Source organism: Aspergillus japonicus (assembly GCF_003184785.1).
Source record: "Aspergillus japonicus CBS 114.51 unplaced genomic scaffold BO86scaffold_11, whole genome shotgun sequence".
Classification (NCBI taxonomy): Eukaryota; Fungi; Ascomycota; class Eurotiomycetes; order Eurotiales; family Aspergillaceae; genus Aspergillus; species Aspergillus japonicus.
The window spans coordinates 155891-183809 of record NW_020291648.1 but is presented as its reverse complement, the minus strand read 5'-3'; the positions used below and the strand labels follow the sequence as shown (position 1 = coordinate 183809).

Sequence of the window (27919 nt, the reverse complement as noted above, 5' to 3'; positions counted from 1 at the left end):
ACGGGATTATACGTCAGTTCTCTTGACATTTTTCTTAGACGCGGACAAAAATAGTAGAAGTGTACCAACGAAGGCCTTTCGATAATGATGATGACCCTTGGCATTGGCTTTGACAACTGTGGAGAGTGTCTCGATAAGTGGCGCGGCCGTCCAGGCCCGCCTCAGGGGCTGCGGCTCGCGGCTCGCGGCTCCGGGCTCGGTAACGCCAGCTGTTAGCCAGTTCAATAATTTCTCCCTGAAGGGGAGCATGAAGACTATCTTCTTTCTCAAGCAAACCTCCTACGATCTCCGGCGTGTCAAGGTATGATTCTCTGACCTTTGAATTGAACTCGACTATCTCCCTTTTTTGTTCTCGCTAGATGCGTGCGGCATCGGCCATCCATACAAGATTGTCGAACGTCTTACACTGGTTTTCCGGCCCAATCTTGTTCAGGATATTGTCTTGAGTGCCAACAAAGTTATTAAATGGCTCACAACTACGAGGTGGGCACGAGGGCCTGGCAGCCCGATCCGACCGAGGGCTGGATTGCTTCTGAGGTGAAGGAGAAGCATGTAGATGGAGACAAAGTGCAACTCGTCTTTTCCATAGAAAATGGAGAGGTACGTTACCATTGTTCGCATCTTTGCGAGTCACCAACGCGGGAGGCTAAATCCTCTTCGGCAATAGACAAAAACCTTCGAAACCAGTCAAGCTGAATTGCAAATTGACAACAACCCGAACTTGCCTCCGTTGATGAACCCTGCCATGCTGGAGGCCAGTGAGGATCTCACAAATTTATCGCACCTGAATGAGCCTGCTGGTGAGTATCCATCTTGCACCCGTAGCGCAATGGCAACTGAAATCCTTGAAGTCCTCCAGGCTATAAAATTACGTTATGCACAGAAAGAGATTTATACCTACAGTGGTATCGTCCTTATTGCTACGAATCCCTTCGCCCGGGTTGACTCCCTCTATGTTCCGCAAATGGTGCAAGTATACGCTGGCAAACACCGAGCATCTCAAGCACCTCACCTGTTTGCCATCGCCGAGGAAGCATTTGCGTAAGAGCCGATCCTTCGTTCGATCTGTCTCCCCAGCTCACATAATCTGCGCAGCGATATGCTACGAGATGGTAAGAACCAGACCATTGTCGTTTCTGGCGAGTCAGGGGCCGGAAAAACCGTCAGCGCAAAGTACATTATGCGATATTTTGCAACCCGCGAGTCCTCCGATCAGCCTGGCAAGTACACCACAAGCCGGGCAGATGCAATCAGTGAGACCGAAGAGCAGATCCTAGCCACCAATCCTGTCATGGAGGCTTTTGGAAACGCCAAAACAACACGCAACGATAATTCTTCGCGCTTCGGAAAGTACATCGAAATCATGTTCGATGACAAAACTAATATCATAGGCGCAAAAATCAGGACTTATCTTCTGGAAAGATCTCGCCTGGTGTTTCAACCCCTCAAAGAGCGGAATTACCACATTTTCTACCAGTTGGTAGCCGGCGCAACGGATGCAGAGAAGCAGGACCTTGGTTTGACTTCGATTGAAGATTTCGATTACCTCAGTCAGGGCGGGACGCCGACGATTGATGGTGTTGACGATCGCACAGAATTCACTGCGACCAAAAAATCCTTAAGTACCATTGGCGTGCCCGAAAAGACTCAAGTGGAGATTTTTAGGGTCCTCGCAGCTTTGCTTCATCTCGGAAACGTCAAAATTACCTCCACAAGGACTGACTCCAATTTGTCATCTTCGGAGCCTTCTCTTATGCGAGCCTGCGATATGCTGGGAATTGATGCCATCGAGTTTGCAAAATGGATAGTGAAAAAGCAGCTGATTACGAGGGGCGAAAAGATCACGTCTAACCTCACACAGCAGCAAGCAATCGTCGTGAGAGACTCTGTTGCCAAATTCATTTATTCGAGTTTGTTTGACTGGCTTGTTGATAAAATCAACCGTGGTTTGGCTACTGATAATATCTTGAGCAACTTCAAGTCCTTCATTGGCGTCCTAGATATTTACGGCTTTGAACACTTCGCAAAGAACTCCTTCGAGCAGTTCTGCATCAACTACGCCAACGAGAAATTACAGCAGGAGTTCAATCAGCACGTCTTCAAACTTGAGCAAGAAGAATACATACGGGAACAGATAGATTGGACATTCATTGACTTCTCAGACAACCAGCCTTGTATTGATTTGATTGAAGCGAAACTGGGTATTTTGTCTCTTCTGGACGAAGAGTCTCGGCTACCCATGGGCTCAGATGAACAATTCGTGACGAAACTTCATCATAATTTCGCAGCGGACAAACAGAAATTCTATAAAAAACCACGTTTCGGCAAATCTGCGTTCACGATCTGCCATTATGCTGTTGATGTAACTTATGAATCTGATGGGTTCATAGAGAAGAACAGGGATACTGTACCTGATGAGCACATGGAAATTCTGCGCAGCTCATCCAACGAGTTTGTGAAGGAGATTCTCGATACCGCTGCCGCTGTCCGCGAGAAAGACTCAGCTTCTATCTCTTCCAAGCCTGTTGCTGCTCCTGGGCGCAAGATTGGAGTTGCTGTCAATCGCAAGCCTACTCTTGGTGGTATCTTCAAGTCGTCATTGATTGAGCTGATGAACACGATCAACTCGACAGATGTTCACTACATCCGCTGTATCAAACCGAATGAGGCCAAAGAACCCTGGAAATTTGAGGGTCCAATGGTTCTTAGTCAATTGAGAGCTTGCGGTGTTCTCGAAACTGTCCGCATCAGTACAGCAGGATACCCAACGCGCTGGACCTACGAAGAATTTGCTATAAGATACTACATGCTCTGCCATTCGTCGCAATGGACGTCGGAGATTAGAGATATGTGTCATGCCATTCTACAGAAGGCTCTTGGTGATGGCACTCAGAAAAAGCAAGGCAAGTATCAGTTAGGCTTGACCAAAATCTTTTTCCGTGCTGGTATGCTTGCTTTTCTTGAAAATCTCCGCACATCCAGGCTCAATGAATGCGCAATAATGATCCAGAAGAACCTGCGATGTAAGTACTACCGGCGCAGGTATCTCGAGGCTCGTGCCTCTATCCTTACAACTCAAGCTCTGGCGAGGGGCTTTCTTGCAAGACAGCACGCGGCTGAGATCCGTAAGGTCAAAGCAGCTACAACCATCCAACGGGTGTGGAGAGGGCACCGGGAAAGGAGGAACTACACTCGAATTCGCGCCAATTTCGTCCTTTTCCAGTCAGTTGCGAAAGGATTCCTCTGTCGACAAAACATCTTGGATACAATACATGGCAACGCAGCGAAAGTAATACAACGATCTTGGCGTTCTTGGTGGCAGTTACGCGCGTGGAGGCAGTACCGTCGGAATGTTATCATCGTTCAAAATCTCTGGAGAGGCAAGCAGGCCAGGAAGCAATACAAGAAGCTTCGGGAGGATGCAAGAGATCTGAAACAAATCTCCTACAAACTCGAAAACAAGGTGGTAGAGTTGACTCAGTATCTCGAGTCACTGAAGCGTGAGAACAAGGCTTTGAACACACAATTGGAGAATTATGAGACTCAACTGAAGTCTTGGAGAAGTCGTCACAATGTTCTCGAAAACCGTTCTAGAGAGCTACAGGCTGAGGCCAATCAAGCTGGCATCACTGCTGCTCGGTTGACCGCTATGGAAGACGAAATGAATCGGTTGCAGCAAAATCATAATGATGCACAGGCAACAGTCAAGAGACTTCAGGAGGAGGAAAGGATATCACGAGAGTCAATACGTTCTGCGAACCAGGAGCTGGAGCGACTACAGCAGCTAAATAGTGAAGCAGAGGACGAGAAAGCCTCGCTTCGTCAACAGATCGTCGAACTCGAGGAGCAGCTCGAGATCGCGAAGCGAACCGTTCCCATAAATGGCTTGAGTGGTGACCAACCGAACGGTGGGCCAACCCCACCTCCTGCGACCGGCTTGATCAACCTGGTGTCCTCGAAAAAGCCCAAGCCTAAGAGACGCAGCGCTGGTGCTGAGCGGATCGACACCGATCGTTTCAGTGGAGCTTACAACCCGAGACCGGTCTCTATGGCTATCCCGAGTTCTGCAATGGGACGTCAGCCATTCACAGGCAACACATTCTCTCCAGGACTGGATTCTGTTGAGGTAGAGCTTGAGAATCTACTCTCCGAGGAAGATGAACTCAATGAAGAGGTGACGATGGGCCTGATTCGCAACTTGAAGATCCCACTACCCAGTTCCACACCGCCTCCTACAGAGAAGGAGGTTCTTTTCCCGGCATACCTTATCAATCTTGTAACGTCAGAAATGTGGAACAACGGATTTGTGAAAGAATCAGAGCGCTTTTTGGCCAATGTCATGCAGTCTATACAGCAGGAGGTCATGCAGCATGACGGCGACGATGCTGTCAATCCCGGGGCTTTCTGGCTTTCTAATGTACACGAGATGCTCTCGTTCGTGTTCTTGGCCGAAGATTGGTACGAAGCCCAGAAGACCGATAATTTCGAGTATGACCGCTTGTTGGAGATTGTCAAGCACGACCTAGAGAGCCTAGAGTTCAATATCTATCATACTTGGATGAAAGTGCTGAAGAAGAAGCTCTTCAAGATGATCGTACCAGCGATCATCGAATCCCAATCACTTCCGGGTTTTGTCACAAGCGAGACAAACCGATTCCTTGGAAAGCTTCTTCCATCCAACAACAATCCTGCGTATAGTATGGATAATCTCCTCAGCCTTCTGAACAATGTCTACAAAGCGATGAAGGCTTTCTATCTTGAGGAGTCCATCATCACTCAGACGGTGACCGAACTTCTTCGACTCGTGGGTGTTACGGCTTTCAATGACCTTCTTATGCGAAGAAACTTTCTGTCCTGGAAACGTGGGCTGCAGATCAACTACAACATTACTCGCATTGAGGAATGGTGTAAGAGCCATGATATGCCTGAGGGCACACTGCAGTTGGAGCATTTAATGGTAAGCATGTTTGGCCAGTATTCGATATGAGAGAGTACTAACCCATTCCAAAGCAAGCAACCAAGCTTCTACAACTGAAGAAGGCCACGTTAAATGACATAGAGATTATTCAAGACATTTGTTGGATGTAAGAACATATTTCCTGTCTTGGCTTTGCTACGCCGAATTTACAAGATGCTGACCACTATATATTTAGGCTGTCTCCCAACCAGATACAGAAGTTGTTGAATCAATATCTTGTTGCTGACTACGAACAACCTATCAATGGCGAAATCATGAAAGCGGTTGCGTCTCGTGTCACGGAGAAGAGCGATGTGCTTCTTCTTACTCCCGTTGACATGGAAGACAGTGGCCCGTACGAAATCGCAGAGCCGCGTGTCATCACAGCATTGGAGACATACACACCGTCTTGTAAGTGAGACTCGAAGTTTATGGCCGCCGCAAGCCTCACTGACATTTTTAAAGGGCTACAAACACCGCGCCTGAAACGGCTTGCCGAAATAGTATCAGCACAGGCAATGGCTCAACAGGACAGGTTGGATATGACAGAAACGAGCGAGGGAGCAATTCCTGCCAAATAATTTGTACATTGGAAATAGCCCTATCACATCACATGGTGAAAACGTCAGGGACTAGCAGCCCTGATTAGCCGCTCCTTAATCAGCGAAAGCGCACCATCGTCGTTCGTCGATTTTCACTCAAAGCTGATCATCACGTGCTTTCCCTGCCTTTCTCTTCATTATATATTACCATTGCATCAACGATACTGTTATCGACCGAGCAACCAGAATACTGTTTTGCAGATTCGCTCAACCCGCAAATTTTCACCGATCAAGGAAAGCTCGGACTTCCGGGCCGACTTCTGGGCACACTTGATTTTGGAGCGCAATAGTGCTTGTGGGGTTGTGGAGAAAAAGAATTCGTACCCGTCGAGGCTGACCAACGTTTTGACAACACTATATTTCTTCCATGTTTCCATGTCCTAGTCGCCAATTTCACCCGAGGGTCGTCTCACATTTGATCAAACTAGTCACATTTTATTCATTGGGAGCATTGCAAACATGGCGCCTTTAAAACAGTTGAACTTCATCACGGGCAACAAAAACAAGTTGGCTGAAGTCAGGGCTATCCTAGGCAGTGTAATTCATGTCGATAGCCAAGCGATTGAAGTGCCCGAAATCCAGGGCACAATCGAGGAAATCGCCAAGGACAAATGTAGACGTGCTGCAGAAGCGGTGAGCAGCGATCTTCTGATATTTCCGAGGGTCAAATAATATTAAATCAAGGTTGTTCCTGCTGACATGATCGAACAGATTAAAGGTCCGGTTTTGACGGAAGACACGGCTCTGGAGTTCCATGCGCTGAAGGGTCTACCTGGCCCATACATGTAATGTCTTCAGTGCCTAAAAAAGCTTAAGCGTGGCATGCTGATGTATGACCAAGCAAATCGTTTCTTGACGCCCTGGGCCACGAAGGGTTGAACCGAATGCTTGACTCATTCGATATGAAAACAGCGGAGGCCGTCTGTACCTTTGCGTTCTCTGAAGGCCCTGGGTCGGAACCTATCTTATTTCAAGGCAGAACCGAGGTAGGACTGACTAGAACATGCCATCAGTATCTGCAACTGACGCCAGCTGTGAAGGGAGCTATTGTCCGCCCAAGAGGTCCCGCCAACTTCGGTAGGTATAGATGGACAGTCAGTCTTGAGTCTAACCACCTGTGATTAATTCATGCATTCTTCCTAGGTTGGGATCCGATCTTCGAATACCAAGGCAAAACGTATGCCGAGATGGATAAGGACGAAAAGGTACCCTACGGGATCCGCCTCCCCCCCCTTACTACTTTGTTCGCTAATCCTTAATTAGAATCGGATCTCCCACAGATACAAAGCCCTGGTCAAACTGCAAGCCTGGTTAACTCGTGAACAATCCTGATCTGATCCTTCCGTGATGGAGCCTGTTTGAGGCGATTGAATTTGAATTTAACATGTCAGTAGTAGTTAGTCTGTATTTATTGCCTGATTGCTCTTCCAGGACTCTATCCAGCCGGAAATTCGTGCGCAATTAGATTCTACATCGTCATCCTTTTCACTATTTAACTCGACCACAACTTCTTCGTCGAATGATTCGCGGGCTTCCTCGAGAAGAACACCGAATATTTCCGCATCCAAATTTTCTTGCAGCTTCGCTTGCTTGTAGCCCCTGTGGAAAATCAAATCATAGTCAGACACCAGGCTTTCTGTAGCAACAGGTTGTTGAAGATTAGGGTTTGAAGGTACCTCGATGTTAGACGGTCATATAGAATGGACGTGGATGGGCAACGTAGAACCACCACAAGATCAACCCAAGACTTGGGAAAAAGATCACAGGCATGCCAATCAATCAAGTAGCCACCCCTCTGCAGCTCCTCTTCGACAGCATCGAGTAGCTGAAATTAAAAATGCTTAGTATGCCCCATAGAACCACAAGCATTGAACAGACGTGAGATCATAAAAGCACACAAGATCTCGGGGTCCTATTTTAAACGCACTTTGTCTTCATCAACAACCCATGTTTGCAATTCCTGGTCGTAGGTGTCGTAACAGTCCCGGTCTTTCGCAATCTGATTGATCGAGAGATGTCGCAAACCAGTCTCCTCGGCTAACTGTGCACAGTGAACAGTTTTCCCTACACCAGGCGTCCCTGTAATAACTATATTCGGAGTTGATCGCATGCTGAAACCTTGCTGTGTGGGTTTTAACACCGAATCCTGCTGCGGTGGTCGATAATCATATCAAGGCGAAATTTCTGGTGGCGGTTCAACTGGTTACTCTGCCTTGCGTCGCGGGGCACAATCGGAACAACCCACCAACCGATTTTAGCCGGGCGATTCCAAACCAATTGGTTGCCTACTTTATAACTTACCTACTTTACAGTATTAGGAGTTCTCGAACGGGCGTGTGAACATCCTATCATGGATTACACTACCATGTGTGCCAGCTTGGCTAGTATAATGATTTAGGAAAGAACGGTATCCAGTTTTAAAGATATTCGGTAGTCATGCTTCAAAAAACCGACAGGGTTGTTACGCATTACTGCTAGGGCGATTCAACCGCCTCTGCTGCCCCATTGTCTACGGGCGGAGCTACGCTTCAGAGAAAGTGACTCCGTGCCTAGCTAAACCATTGATGATTTGTGACTGAATAGTCTACTTAGATTCGAGGCTATCCCTATAGACCTCCATGGTATATGGCGAGCCTTCAAGTTTGGCAGGTGGCTTGGAGTCTAGGAGAATAAAACCGTAAGCATTTGTACCGATAGCAGAATGCTGTAACTTACTTGAGAAGTTCGAATGCGGTATATTTTTGTAGGTATGCCGTCCCGCGCCTGTATCCTTTGAGAATTCTGGCAGGGTCGGGGTTCAACCCTGGAGTGTCTTTTAGTCGCTTGATTGCAGGAGGAGCTTTGAACATCGGGTCGAAAACCAATAAGTTTGCACTTCCATTATCACGAATTTCGAACCCAATAATTGTCATGGAGTGTCCTATGTAAAGATTGTCACATGTCAGCGCTTGCGCTTGGGCGGGAGAATGAAAGACGGGAGTTGTCCAAACCCTGGTGCTGAAAATAGATGGGCGGTAAGTCGGTAGAGATGACCTTATCTTCCCTCTCCAGGTTGCGTGTGCCCCGGAAATAGGAAGCAACATTCATGAACAATGCATCATGGGCTCGCATGCTCTCCGTGGGTCCAATGCTATTGGCTACGCAGCTATAGCTAGTCAGTTTCTCGTATCTGAGGCGTTGGTGAGATGGGCTAACAACTTACAGTATTCCGAGACTTGAAAACAGCGCTTGAGCCTATGCAATAATATATCAACCGAACTTTCTTTTTCTCGGATTTGAGAGATGAAGCAGAAAAGTATTACCTCGGGTGTGCCAATATATTTTCTGGTTCCCCGAATGCCACCAGTTTCAATTCTTCCTACACTGTTGAATCCCTTGTCCCATGCATTCTCAATCATATCCTGGAGCTGAAGGATTGTAGGCAATTCCCCAGAGAACCACTCATGCCCTGGCAATCGAGTGTTCTTGATATAAGTGATTAGCATCTGGATATTCCTGTAGCCACAAAAGCCGCCTTCCCTAGGCATTTTTGAGATTTGGTGAACCATGGAGCTACAGAAGAAGGCACGCTGGACAGATTTATCACGATCACATAACCGAGCAAGCACAAAGATCACGTCCGTCACCTCGTTCTCAAAGGTTTCCGCCTTTCGAAGTGCATCATTCGCAGATAGAGTGTTGGTCAAAATCGACTTAGGACCTTTTTCAAGCACTCTTCGCAACCACGAGGGCATTTGTTTTTCATGCGCATGGGGCCCTAATTCTGACCGCTATAGAATGGTCAGCGAGATGCATCGACCGTGAGACAGATGAGCTATCTCTAAGTGGAACAGAAGTAGGGAGCTGATAGAATCAATACCCCAAGTCGTTTGATGCCTTCAGTAGGAACACACTTCTCCGGTCCAGCTGTTGCCACCATGAGTGGTTCGGATCCTCCGAGTGAAAGCTTTGGGAGTGATGAAGTGCCAACGCATTGCTTGTGAGCACTTCTAGCGGGTTCTGACAATTTATTTGGTGGGCGAGCCGAGACCTCCTCAAAGGCGATCTCTTCCGCAGCGTGTAGATCAAGGTGAGCCGGCAATTCCGCTTCCATCACGGCCTCACCACAGCCGCAAGGGCACTCGATGTACCCACCGGGTTGGCCGTCTTGAAAACCCGACAGCAAAAGTTGCTGCTGATATGGCAGCACGAGAGTTTGCTCTGCGTACTGGTGGCTTGCTCTGTTACTGGCTCGTATGTCATTCTCTGATTGGCAAGATTCCACATGTTCCATGACAAAATGACTGTCAGCATCAGAGAAGGGACAAAAGGGGCATGTCGGATCGCTATCGGTCGGATGATCCATAGAGAGTCGATAATCATGGAATAACGTCGAAGAAGCGTTTGGCGTTCAGCAAAGGGAATCAAAATTAGGCCAGGGGCAATATCCTAGCGAACGAGAACTGGAGATTTCGCGTTTTTAACCTAAGTTGCAATTGCTGCCTGCGGGGCCCCGGAGCGGATACTGATAAATATGAATCAAGCTACGGGTTCTCGACAAGCTCGAAGCCGGGCGCCCAGCGTCGGCACCCACATACACGAGCATTTAAGATTGATGAGAGACGACTACCTAGAGAGGTATCGTCACTATCATTAGCAACCAAGATTTTCTAGCCCAGATTCACATTCGATTATGATTCCACGTGACATCTCCCGCAGATTTAGGTGGGTCTGAGATGTACCGGTACGTCTGACCTAAAGGCGAGTAACTTTGATTTGATAACTAGTCTGATGGGTCCAAAAAGTAAACATAGCTTCTGTATGCGTTTACTGTTCGACTGATGCTAGTGCATCAGGGGGGGTTTGGAGACAGGGTCAGAGCTAGTGAGTGACAGTGAGCTATTGTTTGAGACAATAGTTGATTCGAGGCTTGAAGAGACCTAAGTACGTACATAGAACTGAAAGAATATCCTTGTACCACTGGTAACGAAGTGAAGCAAATGACTGTGTCTGTTGGCTCTCTCTATATAGTTATATGTAACTAGTTAGTACGTGGTTGATTGTCTACTCAGCAGTATTTGAGGTTGAGGTACCTACTCATGGTAAAGTCGGTTGATTAACTTAGTTGACTAAGTATAGTTAGTTAAGCTCAAAAGCCATGACTAATAAGCATACTAAACAATCAGACTTTTTCCCACCGATATCGTGATCCGCACAAAGGAAGGCGGAACAGCAAAAGGTAAAGAATGATTCGCTCACCTTTGTCAATGCTCTGCTCCGCTTTCGCAGACCCCGCCAGGTGCACATAAAAATGGCTGTCCCGCAACCGGAGCCGATCGCAAGGGCATGTTACTGACCTCTTGATTGCAAGGACCCCAAACCTTTTCCCCTGGTCTTCAGTATGAATGAACCGCTAGTCGTCGAGCAAGATTCCTCATCCATGGTCAATACCGGCCTCGAGGGTTCCTCTGGCAGCGATTGGGTCGTGCAGAAGTTTGGTGGTACGAGCGTTGGCAAGTTCGCCTTGAATATCATCGACCAGGTTGTTCTGTAAGTGGCCTCGATTTCCTCCTGCCCGGGTTAGAGCCCGCCACAGAGATTGTTAACCTCTCGTATCCAGTCCAAGTCTTTCCGAGCATCGTGTTGCTGTAGTTTGCTCAGCGCGAAGCAGCTCGACCAAAGCTGCTGGTACCACCAACCGGTGAGTCATATTCCTCCCAGAGCAGCGATGGCAACCGCGATTGCCCAAAATGTCCCATTGTCATGCCCCCAGTTACCAAATCTCACCAAGCCAGCGTCTGATTCATTACTTCATCGTCAGGTTACTCCGAGCAGCGCGGGATGCGGAAGACGCTCTGTCTCAACAATATGCCTCTCTTGTAGAGGCCGTTCGGTTGGAACATATTCAGGTAGTCGGAGATCAAATCCAGTCAAATACAATCAAGTCACGGCTGGTTTCTGAGATCAATGCGGAGTGTGACCGAGTACTCAAGGTGTTGGAGGCTGCGCAAACACTTGGTGAGATTAGCGCAAGGTGCATCGATAAGGTGATCAGTACCGGGGAGAAGCTAAGTTGCAGACTTATGGCTGCTTTTCTCGAAGATCGGGGCGTCAAGTCGCAATATGTGGACCTGGCCGAGATTATCGATTTCCCCATCTCGAGCCAGGGTCTTGACCAAGAATTCTACAATAACCTAGCTGCTGCTCTCGGAAGAAAGATCGAAAGTTGTGGAGATAGGGTCCCTGTCGTTACCGGATTCTTTGGGACTGTACCCGGCGGTCTTCTTGATCAGATTGGACGGGGCTACACTGATCTATGTGCTGCTCTCGTTGCTGTGGGGATAAAAGCGAAGGAATTGCAGGTGTGGAAAGAAGTTGATGGCATCTTTACAGCCGACCCACGGAAGGTGCCAACTGCACGCCTGCTTTCTGCCATAACACCGGCAGAGGCAGCCGAGTTAACGTTCTATGGTTCGGAAGTGATTCACCCCTTTACTATGGAGCAAGTCATCCGTGCCAAAATCCCTATTCGCATAAAGAACGTCATGAACCCGCGGGGAGATGGCACTGTTATATTCCCCGACTCCTCCAGCGAGCTGGAGAAGACGACCCCCGGCCATGATCCACGATTGTTCCGTACCCGGAGTCCCAGTCTTATGCAGCGGCCGAAGCGCCCCACGGCCGTGACAATCAAACACAAGATCCTCGTCATCAATGTACATTCGAACAAACGATCACTCTCTCATGGTTTCTTCGCAGGCATATTCTCTGTGCTCGATCGATGGAGGCTTTCTATCGATTTGATCTCGACGAGCGAGGTACATGTTTCAATGGCCCTTCATTCCGAGATGCCCCTGCTAAATGGGACCGGAAGAGACGAATATCAGATCATAGACGATGACCTGAAGGGAGCTATCCAGGACCTTCAGAAGTATGGAACCGTCGATATCATACCAGAGATGGCCATTCTCAGTCTTGTGGGAAAACAAATGAAGAACATGATTGGGGTTGCGGGACGAATGTTTTCGACTCTGGGCGAAAACAATGTTAATATTGAGATGATTTCTCAAGGTACGTATCCTTAGACACTTTACTACTGTCCAATAGCTGATCAACACTGTGTCTCAAGGTGCAAGCGAGATCAATATTTCTTGCGTCATCGAGGAAAGAGATGCTGATCGCGCTTTAAACATAATTCACACCAGCATGTTCACCTTTTTAGACTAGACTAGTGCTCTGATGTATGTCTTTCTTCGCTTGCTTCATTTTTACTTTCTGTAAAGTGCATCCTGGTCTCCAGCAGTATAAGATATCCTTTGCAAGTTTTGGTTTGTGAAAAGCTCGATTCTGGTCCACGCTGATCCTACTTCCAGGTCAAGGCTATTATCTGGGCCTCGACTTGCTTGTTGTTGCTGGCTGCGTGCAGATGTCATTTTTCTCCTTAGTGATCTTGGTTGTGTTTCCTCTCTGTGATCCCTTGATTCATGATACTTTCCCCCGCCCCCTCTCATACTAGTCCTGTGTCCTTGCTTTTGTGGGCGTGCATGTGTCGGCGCTATGTATTACAATAGTCTTTTCGGATAATCATGTTTCTACTGCATCTTGTCAAAACAGGACCGACAGAACTTCTAAATGATTACGAATAGAACAATTATCTATGTTTTCCTGCCTACTATCTCATAGAATGATGCTAAAAGGATACACCAGAGGTCCACCGGTGTCTTACTACAGGACGAAACAAGTATAAAAACTACGTACAAGATGCACGCAACGGGTGGAGGGTTGTTGAAAATAAATGGGTGCAACTGAAGTAGGTAACTATTGCCAACGGCATGAGCGGCTTAATAGATACAGGAATATATGTATATATATATATATACATCTCACTAAATGAATCCAGAGACGGCTGGCCCATGGTAAATGATGATCCCGAACTGCAAAGTCAATACATAAGTCTGGTTCCTAATCAATGCGCCCTTACAGATGCAGCCCGACCTTGCACTCAAGGACGTAGGTACGAGAAATACTCCCACAAATGCAGTACACTAGATCAGCCTAAGTGCGGAGGTTGGACACAGGATGTTTTCATAGGACTCCGTAGTAGGACAGGTCCATATATACTTACATAATATAACTTATACCTTACCTGAAACCGAGGTCGACTGGAATCATATAAGTAAAGAGGGAATGGGACGGACACCACTGGATTAGATCTATAACACAACCATGCCCGTGCATGAGTAAGACTGTACGCACGGCGCAATACATCCTTAGGTAGTCATGCAGGTACTGACCAGATTGCACATCCGAGCCAAGGCTAATGTATTCGTACATGCCGCAAGATGGGGGGGCACATTGTTCGCGAGGGTCCGCTAGTACTGTCTAGTGCCAAGATTTACAGTACTGTACGTAATGATTGTTGTATTCATACTATAGGTTTGACCGTTGGGTACTTATCATGTGCAGTGATTATGTACAGTACTGTACCTAGTAGCAAGAAATGTGGTACGTATGTTTGTGAGCAAGGACCGGACCTTGCGGGGAAGCATACGGAGTACGGAAGTATGGAGTAGTACGAAGATGTACAGTGCTAGTAGGTACTGTACGTAATATGAGTACTCCGTACTCCATAGCTTAGACTAGGACCTCAATTCAAGTTCAGTGGTCTAATAATACTCTAATCGATTGAAGGGGAAACGGGTGGCCCACCCGGTCCTCATGATCTGCCGATTGCACAGCAAGTGATTGGAGGAGAGCTTGCTTCCTTCGGGCGGCAATGGAGCAAGGAGACCAATCAGTAATGTCAAATCCGTACATGCCTTGAGAGCCAAATTCAATGTGTATCGTTATTTGTGACAATACTGGAGCGCTGGATCTGGGTCATGAGCATATTCTCCGCTGGAAGAGACGCGTCTTCATCACGCGTCAAAACCATACCATACTACCTGACGAGACGCGCAAACTCCCTATTAACAGGTTTGGAGTCATGCTTGTCCTTCTTCCCTTTCATTCTTCAATCTGCTAAGAATTGCTATTTTCCAAATATCTCGCGCATATTCCACTTGACCCCCCCCTCCCCCCCACCTTGCCTGGAGGGACCTACCTTACCAGGCAGGCAAAGGCATTTCGAACTTAGAGGTGAGAGCTGCTTTCCCGCGTACCTCCTCTTTTTCGATATCCCACCGACCTAGTCTTCGTCACTTGGCAATATCTTCGAGCCTGACCTACGAATTAAGTATCGTCAGCATCGCTCTCATCCTTTCAGCATCTGGATCATTCACCAAGTAGAACAGCAAGTGAAAAGGCCTATTTTGCACTTGCGGCTAGTACTGTGAACCAAATTTCCAGTCACAATCGCGTTTACCAATCTCGCTTCATATGACTTGTGCTTGATTATCACCCTATGCCACCTCTACTACATCAGGTGGCCTGATTGCTAAGTCTCCTAGCACGGATCTTCCCATCCTTCTTTAAGGCGCCTGGGCGACGCCCTTGTCTTCTAGGCTTCATTTGTTTGCGATACAACTTGAACGTTAATTGCTTCCGTTATCGGTGCCCTATCGAAGCCCAACGTCTCTGGTTCAAGTCCGTCACCATTAATTGATTCTCAGAGACCGCGGCGTGTTTGGCGCTCATCAACTTCTCACTCATTCTCCATAAAAGGTTGCGCTGGCGGCAAATATGAGTTCAACACACTCGGCTTCGACTGTTTCGGGGCCCTCACCACCCCTTCATGGCAGGGTCGTGTCCAAGCCACATCCTCACCTGGAGCCATCGCCTCTACCATTGCAGCCTGTTGAGAATGTTCCCTCGACTCAAGTTCGTGAATTATGTCCGATTCCTCCTGGCTTACGAAGATTGTCACCAACGAAAGCGTATCGAGGCTCGGCTGCTTCAATTTCAGGCCGAGGGAAGTTGGGATTTGTCCCGATCACAGCTCCCCCTCCGCCAGCCTTCACGACCGATTCACCCACCAAGCGACCATCTGTTCCGGCATTCAGTCTTACAGCTGCCACTTCATCGATGCCGCAATCCGCTCTTTTCACAACCTTTCCCTCAGTCAACCCTGGGAAACGGTCACACAAGGAAACTCATGTCTTAGATGATACTCCCAGTGACAGTTTCGCTGACTTCCCTGAGCCTACCTTGATATCCAAGCATTCTATGAAAAGAACCCTTCTAGACGCCGCCCCACTCAAGGAACGGGCGATCAAAAAATTGAAGCGTGAAGACATTACTGTGATGCGACTCCCAGAACCATACGAGATGCCACTAGTCGAAGATGACGGCACAAAACCACCGTACAGCTATGCAACCCTGATTGGAATGTCTATTTTGCGTGCTCCTAACAGGAAGCTGACCCTTGCACAAATATACAAGTGGATATCTGACACTTTCTCATACTACAAGAATAGCGATCCTGGATGGCAGAACAGCATTCGCCACAATCTCAGCCTCAACAAAGCATTCATTAAACAGGAGCGACCGAAAGATGATCCAGGCAAAGGCAATTATTGGGCCATAGAGCCTGGCATGGAGGCGCAGTTTCTCAAAGACAAGCCCCTGCGCCGAGCGACAATGTCAAGTCTCCCGCTCCCGGCAGCTCCTCCTAGGGATCCGGCTCCTTCTCAGAGCTCTAGTACAACCACATGGGCTGTTCCTCCACCGACATTTACTACAACAGCGAAACCATCGAAGACTGTAGATCTGTCATCTGACGCGACGCTTCCTGCTTCTGACCCCGCGCTCCAAGATGATACAGGCGACGAAAGTGTGAATTGCAATGCTTTGCAGCCTCCAGCTCCTCGTTCTTCTCCTCCCCAACCGATCCATTCCTCACCTCCTGTTATAGCAGCTCGCTACTCCCGCCAAGGAACCCCTCCAACTCCTTCTCATAATAATACATCTTCCAGCATTGTCCACATCAACAGCAAGCGAAAAACGCATGCTATGAATGACAGCGGTTACTTCTCGTCCTTGGAATCTTCTGCCATGCGACCAAACAAGGCCGGGCACATCCTGACCTCAGATTTGGAAATCGAACCCCCTCGCATCAAACGCGGTCGCGCAGAAGAAGAGATTGCCCGTATTCGAAGCTCGTCACATGACATAAGTCCCAGTCATTGCGCAGTGGTGAAAGAATCAGGGGTCGTCGTAAATTCCTCTCCACTACGCGGTGAATTTGTCAGCATGCTTCCTCCTCCAATTACGCCCTTAATCAAGTTCAAGAAACCAGCAAAACCGCCGCCGTCCGTGTCGCCGAACACTAACCTTCGTAACCATCGAAAAAAAATTCAACAGATGGTGAACTCTCCCATCAAACATCTGGGACTGACGGATGAGGACCTTCCATGGAGCCCTGCCTTCAACATTCAAGACGAGAGTTTTACACCAAGTGACAGTCTAAACACGAGCTTCGATGTTTTTACAGATCCTACTACAGACAACTTATCAAATGCGGCATATGGTTCTCCCGAGAAACGCTCGGCGAAGCGTACCCGAGTTAATCCTGGCGGCTCCAGCAGTAGTATACTGGCTGATATTACAGCAGTGAGTGTCAACACTCGCACTGGTGTGCAGTCGATGCCGTCGATACCATCGAACAAAAAGGGCCTTCTCTTCCCTGACTCCCCGTCCAAAGCCCCAGAACCAGGGCGCTACATCGACGCCACTCATGATGACTTCTTCTCATTCCATCTTTTCGATGAGAGTCCAGGAGAAGTTGATGGCGTCGATCTCCTGCAGGGATTCCAGAAGATTGGGGATGCAAGCAAGGAAGAGACTTCGCGTCTAAAACCATATGCACCGAGGCCACAGTTTAATCATCGCAGCAACACGTCCTTGTTTTGATATCCCAAAAAAATCGTTTTAAAATGGAGAGTCGCCGAGTAAAAAAAGTGCATCAGGCTCCAACCATGCTAAATTGTGTTGTTCAACAGTATTGCAACTATGCGCGCCAGCTAACCACTTTGGCCGAGATACTGTCATCCTACGAATGATGAGATATTAAGCGGACTAGGAACCAATGCCCCCTCCTTTCCCGTTCTGGCTCTGTTTAAATTATCTACCTATGATTGAATCGGTGTTTCTGGCGTTCTTCGTATCGAGGGAATAGTCATTGCACCTGAGATGACCTTGTTATGACCTTTACGATGACATCTGATCAGATGTACATGAGCAACAATTTTGTTTCACGAACTTTGAGAGTATTATTCTGATTTTTGTATGTAACCAACACGAGTCAGTCTGTGGTTCCCAGTTGACAGTCATAAATAATTTTCCTACTTTGTTCAAATTGTTGAATGTCTTGAATTTGGTTTTGGGTATCATAATGGTCGTAGCAGAAAGCCAACCAAACAAGGAAACCATGCAAAGATACAGCATCGGCGACTTTCTTCAGGTCCAGGCATACTAGACAGGAAATGAGGAAAGAGTACATTTCAAAAGACAGGCAACATATTATACCCGCCCAAACGCCGTATATGAGGCCCGTCTGGTCAGATTGTTACCGCTTTAAATAAGTGGTTAGGAGCCCCACGCGCGAAGGTTGTTGTCTGGCATTTGCACCGCTGCCATAAGTCTAGTCGCTGCTTGCACAGCCTCGACAGCCACAGCTTACACATTGAATCGTTTGATCTTCCTTCAGTTGCGCTTTCGGTACCCGACAAATGCAGGTTGCATTGAAATTCGTTTCTTTTGTCTGTATGCAGCGAAGGCAACAGAGCTTCATCCATACCAAATCAGCAATGCGAACATGTTATTTCAACGCAGGCAGCATTGAATGTTATAGGAAATATTTGGGAAAGACCTTTTCGTAGCCTTGCTTTTTCCACTTGGCAACCAAGTTCGCATCGGCATAGTTGTTCTTGAGGAGCCACTCATAGAGTTGTTTTGATATGGCTTCCTTCTCGTAGTACAGGTCGTATATATACCGAGACCCTAGGTTCATATTACTTAGCCACTGGAGATATATGTCGAAGTCGATTGATGTAGAGAAGGCCAACTAATGCGAGGGCTTTAAGTGGGGATAGCAAAACAAGGAGAGTACGCACTTTGATGACTTATCTGAAATATAGGCCACAGCATCTCATGCTTCTTCTTCCCATCGTGTGATGCATTCTCTGCGTCTTTCATCTTGTTGCTGAATTCGAGTAAGGTATCTTCGATATCATCGAAACCCGCCGGAGGTGGCTTGCGGGTACGTGATGTTCGAATAGGAGGCATACTGGGAAAGCACGGCGCAAATGCAGATTGAGGCGGAGGTTTAAGCAAGTGATATATTACGTACGTTAAGATAGATAGATAATATTCGACTGCTGCGAGGTTACAGAGACAAGCCAACAGATGATTGAAACCTCGAACGGTCATAAGAACCGGTAGTCCTTTTTGCCATCTCACACCGCCAAGTGACAGGTCCGTAGAATTGCCTGTGCGGGTTAACTTTGGTTAGCAGGAAGAAAAGAGCCCAACCACCCGGTAGACACCAGCTTCCCGGCTACGACACATCTTCTTCACAACTACTCTTCCCCTCCTATCCTGTCATTTCTCTGGCCAAGAAAAAAAGTTCACCATGGATACTCAAACGCAACTTGACATCGCCAAGCTCAATGATGCCGACAGAAAAGAATTGACCCAATACCTCGCAAACGAGGCACAGAAGTCCAACATCCAGCAAAGTAAGTTGAATAGGGAGTAGTCATGGTGGACTGAGCGCGCGGGCTTTTTTCAAGAATGTCAACTGATTGTCATTACTTCTGCAAGCTGTTCATGGCCTGGCCGATATTTGTTGGAAAAAGTGCATCACCGGAAAGATCTCGTCGGGCCGCCTAGATCAGCCTGAGGAAGCCTGTGCGCAAAACTGCGTGGAACGATGGATGGATACGAACTTTGCTGTTTTGAAGCATCTCGAAACCTTGCGGGGACAATGAAAGCTTCGTGTTCGGGGTACTAATATGTATACAATTGCCTTTCGAGCTCGCTTTCTCTAGACACTCTTGGTCTGTTGTGTTGGTTTCCCCAATCCTCCACTCACGTGGATCGAGACCTTTCCTGGACAGGAATCCAAAATCGCTTTATCTAGGCCATAACAAGGAATCGAAACTCTCAAGTAGGATCTACATACCCGCATATCGTATTGAACCATTACCAGGAATAAGTCCTGGACCCGAGAAGCGCCATGAGTGACGTTCACATCCACCGCACTTCTACGTCTAGAGGTTTCCGTATTAAGACTCGGGAGAGTATGACTGGTTACCATCCTGTGTTATCAATACTTCATTACTGTATCATGGGTTCGGGTAATGCTTTTCATTTTTTGATTTGATCATTGCATCCTCGTCGAAGCACTGGCAGTTAACTGTATATTTGATATTGATGAACCACCGCACAAAACTAAAAGAGAAACCCGTACAGTCCCAAACAAACCCATCTAGACGATAGCAAGCTTGGTCGCAGCAATGTCCAGAGCGTCGACGTCGGGGGTAAGACGGGCGTAAGCCTTCTTGGAGCCGTCGGGTCTGCGGAAGTTAGATTTATCACCGGCCACCTCTTGAAGTGCAGATCAAGTCACATACCTGACAAGAGTGTTGACCTTAACGGTATCGACGTCGTACAGCTGCTTAAGAGCAAGCTTGATCTGACGCTTGTTGGCCTTGACGTCCACGATGAACACAAGGGTGTTGTTCTCCTCAATCTTCTTCATGGCGCTCTCCGTGTTAAGAGGGAAGAGAACGACCTTGTGGGCATCGAGGCGAGGCGCGTGGGGGATCGACTTGCGAGGGTACTTGGGCGACCGGGAAAGCTGAAGGGTCTTGGGGCGGTGGAAGGTGGTCGAGGTGCGGACCTTGCGAGCCTTGTGCGCCTGGAAATCGAAAACGTTCAGCATTAACCAAATCAGAGGTGGCTCGGGTGTTGAAAGAACATACACCTGCACCCTTCAGAACTGCCTTGGCAGCAGCACCAGCCTTGCTGCTGGGCTTGGTCTTGCCTGTAAAATTCCACATGTCAGTCTTTTGGTTCACTAAGGAAAATTGCTCATCTCGACGGCCGGCCCGGGAGACATTCAAAACAGGTTGCGCAAGTGCCAAATCAACGCTGAGTTCAATTTCGCCATGTTGCTCCTGCTTTGCTGTGCTAGGATGAAAATCACGTCGATTCCATAGAATTCCACCAAAATGTACCACTCGATGCGCGCAAACTCGGGATTCGGGATAGGAAGAACTGCAGGCTCAAACATCATGGGGAATTGGCACGAAATTAGCCTACCTTGCTTGTTTTCCACCTTAGGGGCCATGGCTGTCGTCCGGCGCTGTCGTGGTGATTGTCGCAGTGTCGAGAGTCGAATTATTTGGAAGGTATTCGCTTAGCGAAAACCCTACGGATACTGTGTGGGTCACCTGACCTTCCCGCTCTCCAGGCTGCTCAAATCTCTTGGCGTCCTCTGAAAGAGGCTAGACTTAGCCAACCAGGTTATATGTCTCTAGTATCACGTGTGATTCAAGTGGCCCAGTTTACTGGTCTGGCCGACTCGTTCCGGCTCGGTTTAATTCTACTAGGTACGTATCATGCTTCGACTCAAGCCCCGGCGTTAAGTGGTCAAGTTCTCCTACGTAGGCATCGCGTTCGCTTGTATCTTGCTGTGGGATTCGAAGTGAAAAAAAAAAAAAAACATAAAAAAAAAGAAGCACCCAGCCGACCTGCCGACATGATAAACTCAAAAAGACAAAGGCTCAAAAGGCCGACTCTTCTTTCTCGAACTCGCCCACCAACAATCAAGCCAGGCCACGCAAGCCTCTCATCAAAAGCGACTCGAAACCTCATTCGCTCACATCACAGACTACTCAAAGCACGAACGCAGGCTTCGCAGACCGGCGATGCAGCCTCAGTGGCTAAAATCGATGCCCAGATCAAAGAAAACGGTGGTTTGGAAAGCTACCAACTTGCGAGCAAGCTGGGCCAGTCATCCACTCGCGGTGGTGATTCCAGCAAACTTTTGGTTGACTGGCTAGCCCCCCGATTACAGTCACAGAAAGGCAAACTTTACAAATATCGTGTGCTCGAAGTTGGAGCGCTCAGCACGAAAAACGCCTGTTCCTTGAATCAATCGCTCGAAGTCACCAGGATCGATCTCAATTCACAGGAGGCAGGCATTTTGAAGCAAGATTTCATGGAAAGGCCTCTTCCAGAACACGTGGGCGAGCAATTTCATGTTATCAGTCTCTCTCTAGTGCTCAATTATGTACCGGATGCCCTCGTCAGAGGTGAAATGTTGAAGCGCTGCACATCTTTCCTGGCCAAATCGCCACCATCCGGTCTTTCGCAAGATGCATGCTCTTGCTTGTTTCTCGTTTTGCCAGCCGCCTGCGTCTATAATTCTCGCTACCTCACGGAAGCCCGGCTGTACGATATAATGTCAAGCATGGGGTTTATCCTGTCAAACAGCAAGAAAACTCATAAACTCATCTACCAACTCTGGGAATATACTGGTGATTCCAATCCCAGGACTTTCGCCAAGGAAATGCTGAATCCTGGCAAGGTCAGGAACAATTTCGCTATCATAATCAAATGACACATACGTGGTGTAAGGCATTAACGGAGAAGAATGAGGCATTCAGTATTCGGATCCTCACAGTGCAGAAATGGTTTCCTGCGGTATAAAGGACCAGGCGGTTCCAATGAGTGCTAGTATCGAAGAAATAACTAGCAAAGACCAGTTCAGTAGTCGCTCTCGTGGGCTAATCTCTTTGCCGAATATCTTCAAGTGAAATGCCAGCGGCAGTATAATGCATATTGTGAAGCACAGAGCCGATCCCATTAGCGCCATAATTCTGTCGAATGACGGAAAGACAACTGCCATGCAAACAATAAGGACGATCACCGCTATGCGTATCGCGGCTTTCGAAGCTTCGCGCAACACAGATTTCATCGCTCCATGCTGGATTGATTGTCCTTCAGGACGCGGAACAAGTCCACATAGAACCTCGATGGTAGCCACGAGAGGCCGGCAGCTGCAGCGCGTCAATCGAAAGAACCCCTTCTGAGAGGCGCGAGAGGAGTAAGGTAGATATGCTCAACACTTACTTCAAGGGTACCTTAGTAATTGGAATCGTCGCGATAAATACTATCATGCAGATAGATAAGGCACGTGGGAATTCATTTGTCAACAAAATGTTGGCAGTAATCTCATCCCGGACTGTGTCACCAAACATAAGCCAGCCTACAATGGCCATTGCACAATCGAGGGAATACTGCAAGGAAACATCGTTGTTAGTTCCAGAAGAGCTTTCACTATTCTCCCCTGCTTTTCAATCATCGTTAGCTTACCGTAAAGGAGTACGTCACCACGAGACTCTTGCCGTACTTCTGCGGATGTCTCATATCCCGGTAGATGTTCGGAAACACACCATGGCCGCCCCACGGTGCTATGAACCGTTAGTTGCTCCCATGAATTTTCTGAATCCTCAACATCAGACTTACACATTATAAGGCCAAAGCTGAGAGGAAGGGTTGCCCAGTTATCCGGCAGTAGTGAAGTCCGGGCTGGTTGGAGCAGGGAACCTGGCGCTGTTGCTTTCAGCAGCCCATCGATGCATATGATCAAGACAACTGCTCGTGAGATCAGTATGATATGTCATAAGCCTATCAAGGTAGTAGACGTACTAGATGTGCAAGACAGAATGCCAAGAATACTTGTCACACTGAGAAGCCGCAATGGTAAGAAGTTTAGAGGGATGAGCATGAGCCCACATATAAACTTCCAATGGAGAATGCTGAGGCCTGGTACCAGAGCTTGCAGGCTATCTGCAAAGAGTACAACAAGGGCAACGCAAGCACCTATGAGCTCCAAGCAGAACAATAGACTCGTGACTAAGCGCGCATGATACCCAAAACTGATAAATGCTAGATCAGCGTAAGTGACAAGACTTCGGTCAACATCCAGGCACTTAGCCAGGATTTTCGCTGTATATGCTGTGGTCATTGCTGCGAAAAGTAAGAACGTCAGGCCTATAAGCCAACCCGCTTGTTTCATTGCCAACGGTAGGCTTAAAAGACCGATGCCGATTAATACGTTTACGGAATTGAAGATAGTTTGCGGAACAGTAGATTGCCCAACAACCACACATTCGCGTGTACCATCGTTGTGTTGGACTTGCTTGACAAGTAGTGACGCCCCTTCAGGTTCCACTGCGGTATCACCGCGACTTTGTTGTTCCCTGTGAAGTTGGGCTGCATTCCTTCGCGCTGTTTGACTGATTCGCGAAGAAATTGTACCGTAGGATGTCCCAAGCAAAGGCTCACATCTGTCTGGACTCGTGCTCGGAAACCCCGAATAGACCTGTGTAGCAGTACTGCGATTTTCCGCACCCCCATCCGAGCTCAATAAAGGCTGTGTAGATATCACCTCAAGGTCGCGCTGATCGTACGACCTGGGAAGACTTGATCTTATAGTATCCCATTCTTCGTCTGCGTCAGCTGTCACGAAGGAGGGGCGACGAGGTAGAACTTCTGGGAAGCATGCGGCTCGCTGCCACGACCGTGCGAAGTTGTCAATGCTATTGACTCCGCCGGCTTGCCGAAAACGCGCGGAGAAGGAGGCCGATCTGGGTTGCTCATTTTAGAGGCTGTTGTTGGCCACCATAGGAAGTGGGACTCATAGGTTTTTTACCTTGACCTGGGTATAAAATCCTCATCTTCCGGAGAGCTGCTGAAGCTATCGGTCTGGAACGGTGACGTTGAGATTGGCCTGCCATGAGCAGTAGGCCAATGGTGGCTCGAATCTCCGACCTCATCGTCATCCAACAAAGCGGGTTGTGACATTTTATCCTTGTATGCGAATCAACTTGGTTTCTCGTGCTAGTCAGCAAGGTGATATCAGTTCGCTGTAACAGCAATTGCCGAATTGAAGCGTGAAGGAGGCGTAATAGAATGTTGATGGCCGTCCAATCGGGAAGAAGGGCGGCGAACAACGATATCGAAGTGACAAGCCAAAGAGAAAGAGAGAGAGAAGGAAAAGTAGAACGGAAGCAGTGCCCACAGACGTCTTGTTTTGGGTGGAGTGACTTAGTCGGGGCCGACTAATTATCAAGACAAGAACAAGGAAGGTGAGAGACCATTCTAGAGTCTGTGTACACAAGCCAGGGTCGTGACCCTTTTATATGCACAATGGTTGAAACTCATATCGAAAGCGACGCAGTCTACGACTGATAAGCATCATGCTAGAACCTGTCGCTCAAGCAAGGAAATGGGAAGTCAAATGAATGAGAAATACTCATTGATTAGAGAGCTCCTACCGGGGCTTGGGTGACGGAAGTGGAGAGTGGATTGGATGGACACCGACTACCATGATGATAACAGCAATGCTAGTCCGTTTAGTCCAGAGTGCCTTATCAATAATATTGATCGTTTGAAGCTGGTGGCTACTAATACGTAAGCCCACAGAGTCATGAGTTGACTAGTTAGTGTGACCGAAAGAGAGCGCGACTTGCACACCGCAGGTAATGGATATTCTTGTCCTTGCTCCGTATCCGTACTTTTCTAAGATTCCAATTGAGTAATGAGGTACAGTACCTGGTCCCTCGGGGCCTCTCCCATGGAATCGACTTGTCCCGGTTCAATTTATCATTCAGACACCCCAACTTCTTTGGCCCAGTGGAGGGACTACTGCTGCTGCCACTTAAACTACCACTACTACTACTGCATGGTCTTTGTTTTGTTTTGTTTTGTTTTTTTTTTGTGTGTGTTTTTGAACGCTTTCGCCCCAATCCATGCAAATCCAGTACATGGTGGACAGAACATGAACATACAGAGTAGATACCTAGGCCTTGCACCTATTTCTACTATGCTGGCTGTGCCCCACTAAGTTTGTGCACTGTACTGTACTGTACTGTACTGTAAGTTCTACGTCACCCCTCTCTAGACATTCCTCAAATTTCTGCTAATTCACAAGCTCCAGAGGTTAGCATGAGGTATCAACACTCTCTCAGTTAGGTTCAAATTGCAAGAAATTGTCCTTGTCGCAATATGAAGGGCGAAGTACAATGCAGTGCCTACCATGTCGAGCCTGACTATAAGTTTGAAGCTACTGTACTGTTGTGTTCAATACGTACAGTACATATACTGTACATACATGCATGCATGTAACTATATACCTACTCATAACTACACTACTCCTCACGTGTGGGAAATAGACGCTTATGTCATCGCCAACAGGCGACTTGCCGACCCATTTCAATCCATTCCCGCCCCCTCCACGGTGCCTGATGAAATTTGCTTAACACCCCGCTGGACTCGGAAGGCACATAGACCAGCTCTAGAGGTACGTATGCGCTTTTCCACCCCTCCCATCCTTTCGCCGGCCGCTGAAACCTCACACCCCCGGGATTTGGGTTCTCGCAACCTCCTTTTTCTACACTTTATTGATTCTGTCCCTGTCTTATTGCCGCGATCATCTTCGCTGATAGTACAATCAGCATTTGCCAGCCTTGCCTCAACCTTTTCCTGGTCGTGTACTACTGTCGCCTCGCCAACATGAGTGCGGCTCAGCCGAACGAAGCGGAGAAGAATATTGAGATATGGAAGGTCAAGAAGCTCATCAAGCGCCTGGAGATGGCCCGAGGGAATGGAACCTCGATGATCTCTCTGATTATTCGTATGTCCTCCATTTTGGATACTTGACCGTGGTTCCCACACTAACTCCAAGCTGCTCGCAGCCCCGAAGGATCAGATATCTAGAGCCGCGAAGATGTTGGCCGAAGAATTTGTGAGAGGAAAACTTCATAGGTCACTAGATATGGTGTAGTGCTAATGCGGTACGTTTTGCAGGGCACTGCTTCAAACATCAAATCCCGCGTCAATCGACTTTCTGTCCTTTCCGCCATTACGTCCACTCAGCAGCGTCTTAAGCTGTACAACAAAGTTCCCCCCAATGGCTTGGTCGTCTACTGCGGTGAAATCATCACATCTGAGGGCAAAGAGCGCAAAATCAACATTGACTTTGAGCCTTTCAAACCAATCAATACTTCGCTTTATCTCTGTGACAACAAGTTTCATACGGAAGCGCTCAGTGAGCTGTTGGAATCGGATCAGAAGTTCGGTTTCATTGTCATGGATGGAAATGGCGCGCTTTTTGGCACACTCAGCGGCAATACTCGAGAAATCCTCCAGAAGCTGAGCGTCGATCTGCCAAAGAAGCACGGCCGTGGTGGTCAGTCAGCCTTGCGTTTCGCTCGTCTTCGTGAGGAGAAGCGTCATAACTATGTGCGCAAGATCGCCGAGTTGGCCGTGCAGAACTATATCACCAACGACAAGGTCAATGTCGCTGGCTTGATCTTGGCTGGTTCGGCTGACTTCAAGAACGATCTGAATCAATCTGATATGTTCGACCAGCGATTACAAGCCAAGGTCATCAAGGTTGTGGACGTTTCTTACGGTGGTGAGAACGGCTTCAACCAGGCTATTGAACTTGCCGCTGAGACTTTGAGCAACGTCAAATTTGTCCAGGAAAAGAAGCTTATTGGAAAGTACTTCGAGGAGATCAGTCAAGACACCGGGAAGGTCTGCTATGGTATCGATGACACTCTTAAAGCCTTGGAACTTGGCGCAGCGGAAACCCTTATTGTGTATGAGAATCTCGATATTACTCGATGGGTCCTCAAAAGCTCTAGCGGCTCGGACGTTGTTATCCATACCTCCAAGGCCCAGGAAGCCAATCGTGAGATGTTCATTGATAAGGAGACCGGAACTGAGATGGAAGTCAGTGAGCAAACTTCATTCCTTGAATGGCTCGCGGAAAACTACAAGGACTTCGGCGCAGCGCTCGAGTTCGTCTCCGATAAATCAACCGAAGGAAATCAATTCGTGAAGGGTTTCGGTGGAATCGGCGCGATGCTTCGATACAAGGTCAACTTCGAACAACTTGCTGATTTCGAAGATGAGGATGAATTTTACGACGGTTTGTGTACTACACCTGTTACTCGGTTCACGTTACTAATGCCTTCCCACTACAGATTGACGGTTTAGCAGCCTCGCAGAGAGCGAGGATGCACGCCCAGAAGCTCTCAAACCTGATCTTCTGACGGCTCGCCCCGTGATTCGTGAAGGCGGCTCCCACGGCAACCCCATGGCTTTAGTTACCATGACATTGCCTGTGCAAGTATCTTGAAGCTGCCCATAGGTATGTTTCGTCATCTTTTAAACATAAATAGTCTTTAATAATTCGATCTCCAGCAGGGCCATCCAAGCTCCGCATTATGATAACCCATGTTATTCGGGCAGTGTTCGATGCCGCCAGACCTGACCACTGGAAAACAATGATAGGCTGTCCTATCGCCTCTGGCGATGCTCACCGATGACTGCCGAGCTTATAACTGATGGGCTTGTGCGT

General features: G+C 47.9%; 12 protein-coding genes across 12 annotated transcripts; 7 read left to right on the top strand and 5 right to left on the bottom strand.

Moving 5' to 3' along the window:
- The first annotated feature begins 156 nt into the window (after positions 1-156).
- Positions 157-5778, top strand: BO86DRAFT_23104 (type V myosin). Its single transcript, XM_025667008.1, has 7 exons — positions 157-600; positions 668-800; positions 852-1041; positions 1096-4957; positions 5011-5084; positions 5154-5368; positions 5423-5778. The coding sequence occupies exons 1-7, from the start codon at positions 466-468 to the stop codon at positions 5536-5538; spliced, it is 4725 nt and encodes a 1574-aa protein (XP_025529840.1). The 5' UTR covers positions 157-465; the 3' UTR covers positions 5539-5778.
- Positions 5779-6018: 240 nt separating this feature from the next.
- BO86DRAFT_417262 (non-canonical purine NTP pyrophosphatase) lies at positions 6019-6891 on the top strand (the record flags this gene model as incomplete). The annotated part of the gene is made up of 6 exons (XM_025675025.1): positions 6019-6192; positions 6271-6344; positions 6401-6545; positions 6600-6636; positions 6703-6764; positions 6823-6891. 6 exons carry the CDS (start codon positions 6019-6021, stop codon positions 6889-6891), a joined length of 561 nt encoding a protein of 186 aa, XP_025529839.1.
- An 18-nt stretch (positions 6892-6909) lies between these two features.
- On the bottom strand, positions 6910-7781 carry BO86DRAFT_387399 (nucleoside triphosphates FAP7). Its single transcript, XM_025671581.1, has 3 exons — positions 7487-7781; positions 7236-7384; positions 6910-7158 (listed from the first exon to the last, which is right to left on the bottom strand). Exons 1-3 carry the CDS (start codon positions 7667-7669, stop codon positions 6957-6959), a joined length of 534 nt encoding a protein of 177 aa, XP_025529838.1. The 5' UTR covers positions 7670-7781; the 3' UTR covers positions 6910-6956.
- A 330-nt stretch (positions 7782-8111) lies between these two features.
- BO86DRAFT_387398 (C78 family peptidase) lies at positions 8112-9550 on the bottom strand. Its single transcript, XM_025671580.1, has 6 exons — positions 9419-9550; positions 8862-9329; positions 8762-8793; positions 8550-8704; positions 8275-8479; positions 8112-8220 (listed from the first exon to the last, which is right to left on the bottom strand). Exons 1-6 carry the CDS (start codon positions 9476-9478, stop codon positions 8196-8198), a joined length of 945 nt encoding a protein of 314 aa, XP_025529837.1. The 5' UTR covers positions 9479-9550; the 3' UTR covers positions 8112-8195.
- Positions 9551-10796: 1246 nt separating this feature from the next.
- BO86DRAFT_408152 (aspartate kinase) lies at positions 10797-13159 on the top strand. Its single transcript, XM_025674325.1, has 4 exons — positions 10797-11088; positions 11159-11239; positions 11360-12609; positions 12668-13159. The coding sequence occupies exons 1-4, from the start codon at positions 10940-10942 to the stop codon at positions 12763-12765; spliced, it is 1578 nt and encodes a 525-aa protein (XP_025529836.1). The 5' UTR covers positions 10797-10939; the 3' UTR covers positions 12766-13159.
- A 348-nt stretch (positions 13160-13507) lies between these two features.
- Positions 13508-17819, top strand: BO86DRAFT_446687 (forkhead box transcription factor; the record flags this gene model as incomplete). Its single annotated transcript, XM_025676541.1, has 2 exons — positions 13508-13548; positions 15279-17819. The coding sequence occupies 2 exons, from the start codon at positions 13508-13510 to the stop codon at positions 17386-17388; spliced, it is 2151 nt and encodes a 716-aa protein (XP_025529835.1). The 3' UTR covers positions 17389-17819.
- Positions 17804-18875, bottom strand: BO86DRAFT_357742 (BUD31 family protein). Its single transcript, XM_025669715.1, has 3 exons — positions 18591-18875; positions 18347-18477; positions 17804-18262 (listed from the first exon to the last, which is right to left on the bottom strand). Exons 1-3 carry the CDS (start codon positions 18760-18762, stop codon positions 18119-18121), a joined length of 447 nt encoding a protein of 148 aa, XP_025529834.1. The 5' UTR covers positions 18763-18875; the 3' UTR covers positions 17804-18118.
- A 127-nt stretch (positions 18876-19002) lies between these two features.
- On the top strand, positions 19003-19650 carry BO86DRAFT_334309 (Tim10/DDP family zinc finger protein). Its single transcript, XM_025668852.1, has 2 exons — positions 19003-19214; positions 19300-19650. The coding sequence occupies exons 1-2, from the start codon at positions 19109-19111 to the stop codon at positions 19464-19466; spliced, it is 273 nt and encodes a 90-aa protein (XP_025529833.1). The 5' UTR covers positions 19003-19108; the 3' UTR covers positions 19467-19650.
- A 180-nt stretch (positions 19651-19830) lies between these two features.
- BO86DRAFT_387391 (60S ribosomal protein uL23) lies at positions 19831-20875 on the bottom strand. Its single transcript, XM_025671579.1, has 4 exons — positions 20803-20875; positions 20463-20524; positions 20112-20398; positions 19831-20054 (listed from the first exon to the last, which is right to left on the bottom strand). The coding sequence occupies exons 1-4, from the start codon at positions 20828-20830 to the stop codon at positions 19967-19969; spliced, it is 465 nt and encodes a 154-aa protein (XP_025529832.1). The 5' UTR covers positions 20831-20875; the 3' UTR covers positions 19831-19966.
- A 197-nt stretch (positions 20876-21072) lies between these two features.
- Positions 21073-22354, top strand: BO86DRAFT_22831 (25S rRNA (adenine2142-N1)-methyltransferase). The gene is made up of 2 exons (XM_025666977.1): positions 21073-21092; positions 21151-22354. Exon 2 carries the CDS (start codon positions 21242-21244, stop codon positions 22103-22105), a length of 864 nt encoding a protein of 287 aa, XP_025529831.1. The 5' UTR covers positions 21073-21092; positions 21151-21241; the 3' UTR covers positions 22106-22354.
- BO86DRAFT_22792 (putative transporter) lies at positions 22134-24613 on the bottom strand. The gene is made up of 6 exons (XM_025666971.1): positions 24203-24613; positions 23197-24137; positions 23014-23142; positions 22861-22958; positions 22618-22784; positions 22134-22544 (listed from the first exon to the last, which is right to left on the bottom strand). The coding sequence occupies exons 1-6, from the start codon at positions 24352-24354 to the stop codon at positions 22163-22165; spliced, it is 1869 nt and encodes a 622-aa protein (XP_025529830.1). The 5' UTR covers positions 24355-24613; the 3' UTR covers positions 22134-22162.
- A 1451-nt stretch (positions 24614-26064) lies between these two features.
- On the top strand, positions 26065-27555 carry BO86DRAFT_377458 (translation termination factor eRF1; the record flags this gene model as incomplete). Its single annotated transcript, XM_025670587.1, has 3 exons — positions 26065-26185; positions 26247-26296; positions 26359-27555. The coding sequence occupies 3 exons, from the start codon at positions 26065-26067 to the stop codon at positions 27553-27555; spliced, it is 1368 nt and encodes a 455-aa protein (XP_025529829.1).
- Between the last annotated feature and the right edge of the window lie 364 nt (positions 27556-27919).

Coding starts and splice junctions, on each gene's coding strand:
- BO86DRAFT_23104 (XM_025667008.1), top strand. CDS start 466: ATGGCTCACAACTACGAGGTGGGCACGAGGGCCTGGCAGCCCGATCCG. Junction 601..667: donor TTTCCATAGAAAATGGAGAG/GTACGTTACCAT, acceptor CTTCGGCAATAG/ACAAAAACCTTCGAAACCAG. Junction 4,958..5,010: donor TGCAGTTGGAGCATTTAATG/GTAAGCATGTTT, acceptor CCCATTCCAAAG/CAAGCAACCAAGCTTCTACA.
- BO86DRAFT_387399 (XM_025671581.1), bottom strand. CDS start 7,669: ATGCGATCAACTCCGAATATAGTTATTACAGGGACGCCTGGTGTAGGG. Junction 7,385..7,486: donor GGGTTGTTGATGAAGACAAA/GTGCGTTTAAAA, acceptor TTTTAATTTCAG/CTACTCGATGCTGTCGAAGA. Junction 7,159..7,235: donor TATGACCGTCTAACATCGAG/GTACCTTCAAAC, acceptor GATTTTCCACAG/GGGCTACAAGCAAGCGAAGC.
- BO86DRAFT_387398 (XM_025671580.1), bottom strand. CDS start 9,478: ATGGTGGCAACAGCTGGACCGGAGAAGTGTGTTCCTACTGAAGGCATC. Junction 8,794..8,861: donor AATATATTGGCACACCCGAG/GTAATACTTTTC, acceptor ATTATTGCATAG/GCTCAAGCGCTGTTTTCAAG. Junction 8,480..8,549: donor CATCTATTTTCAGCACCAGG/GTTTGGACAACT, acceptor ATCTTTACATAG/GACACTCCATGACAATTATT.
- BO86DRAFT_408152 (XM_025674325.1), top strand. CDS start 10,940: ATGAATGAACCGCTAGTCGTCGAGCAAGATTCCTCATCCATGGTCAAT. Junction 11,240..11,359: donor GCTGCTGGTACCACCAACCG/GTGAGTCATATT, acceptor CTTCATCGTCAG/GTTACTCCGAGCAGCGCGGG. Junction 12,610..12,667: donor TATTGAGATGATTTCTCAAG/GTACGTATCCTT, acceptor CTGTGTCTCAAG/GTGCAAGCGAGATCAATATT.
- BO86DRAFT_357742 (XM_025669715.1), bottom strand. CDS start 18,762: ATGCCTCCTATTCGAACATCACGTACCCGCAAGCCACCTCCGGCGGGT. Junction 18,478..18,590: donor ATTTCAGATAAGTCATCAAA/GTGCGTACTCTC, acceptor ATATGAACCTAG/GGTCTCGGTATATATACGAC. Junction 18,263..18,346: donor AAAAGCAAGGCTACGAAAAG/GTCTTTCCCAAA, acceptor GTATGGATGAAG/CTCTGTTGCCTTCGCTGCAT.
- BO86DRAFT_334309 (XM_025668852.1), top strand. CDS start 19,109: ATGGATACTCAAACGCAACTTGACATCGCCAAGCTCAATGATGCCGAC. Junction 19,215..19,299: donor GAAGTCCAACATCCAGCAAA/GTAAGTTGAATA, acceptor TACTTCTGCAAG/CTGTTCATGGCCTGGCCGAT.
- BO86DRAFT_387391 (XM_025671579.1), bottom strand. CDS start 20,830: ATGGCCCCTAAGGTGGAAAACAAGCAAG. Junction 20,525..20,802: donor TAAGGTGGAAAACAAGCAAG/GTAGGCTAATTT, acceptor GGAATTTTACAG/GCAAGACCAAGCCCAGCAGC. Junction 20,399..20,462: donor CAGTTCTGAAGGGTGCAGGT/GTATGTTCTTTC, acceptor TTCGATTTCCAG/GCGCACAAGGCTCGCAAGGT.
- BO86DRAFT_22831 (XM_025666977.1), top strand. CDS start 21,242: ATGATAAACTCAAAAAGACAAAGGCTCAAAAGGCCGACTCTTCTTTCT.
- BO86DRAFT_22792 (XM_025666971.1), bottom strand. CDS start 24,354: ATGTCACAACCCGCTTTGTTGGATGACGATGAGGTCGGAGATTCGAGC. Junction 23,143..23,196: donor CATTCTGTCTTGCACATCTA/GTACGTCTACTA, acceptor TCTCACGAGCAG/TTGTCTTGATCATATGCATC. Junction 22,545..22,617: donor ATTACTAAGGTACCCTTGAA/GTAAGTGTTGAG, acceptor GACGCGCTGCAG/CTGCCGGCCTCTCGTGGCTA.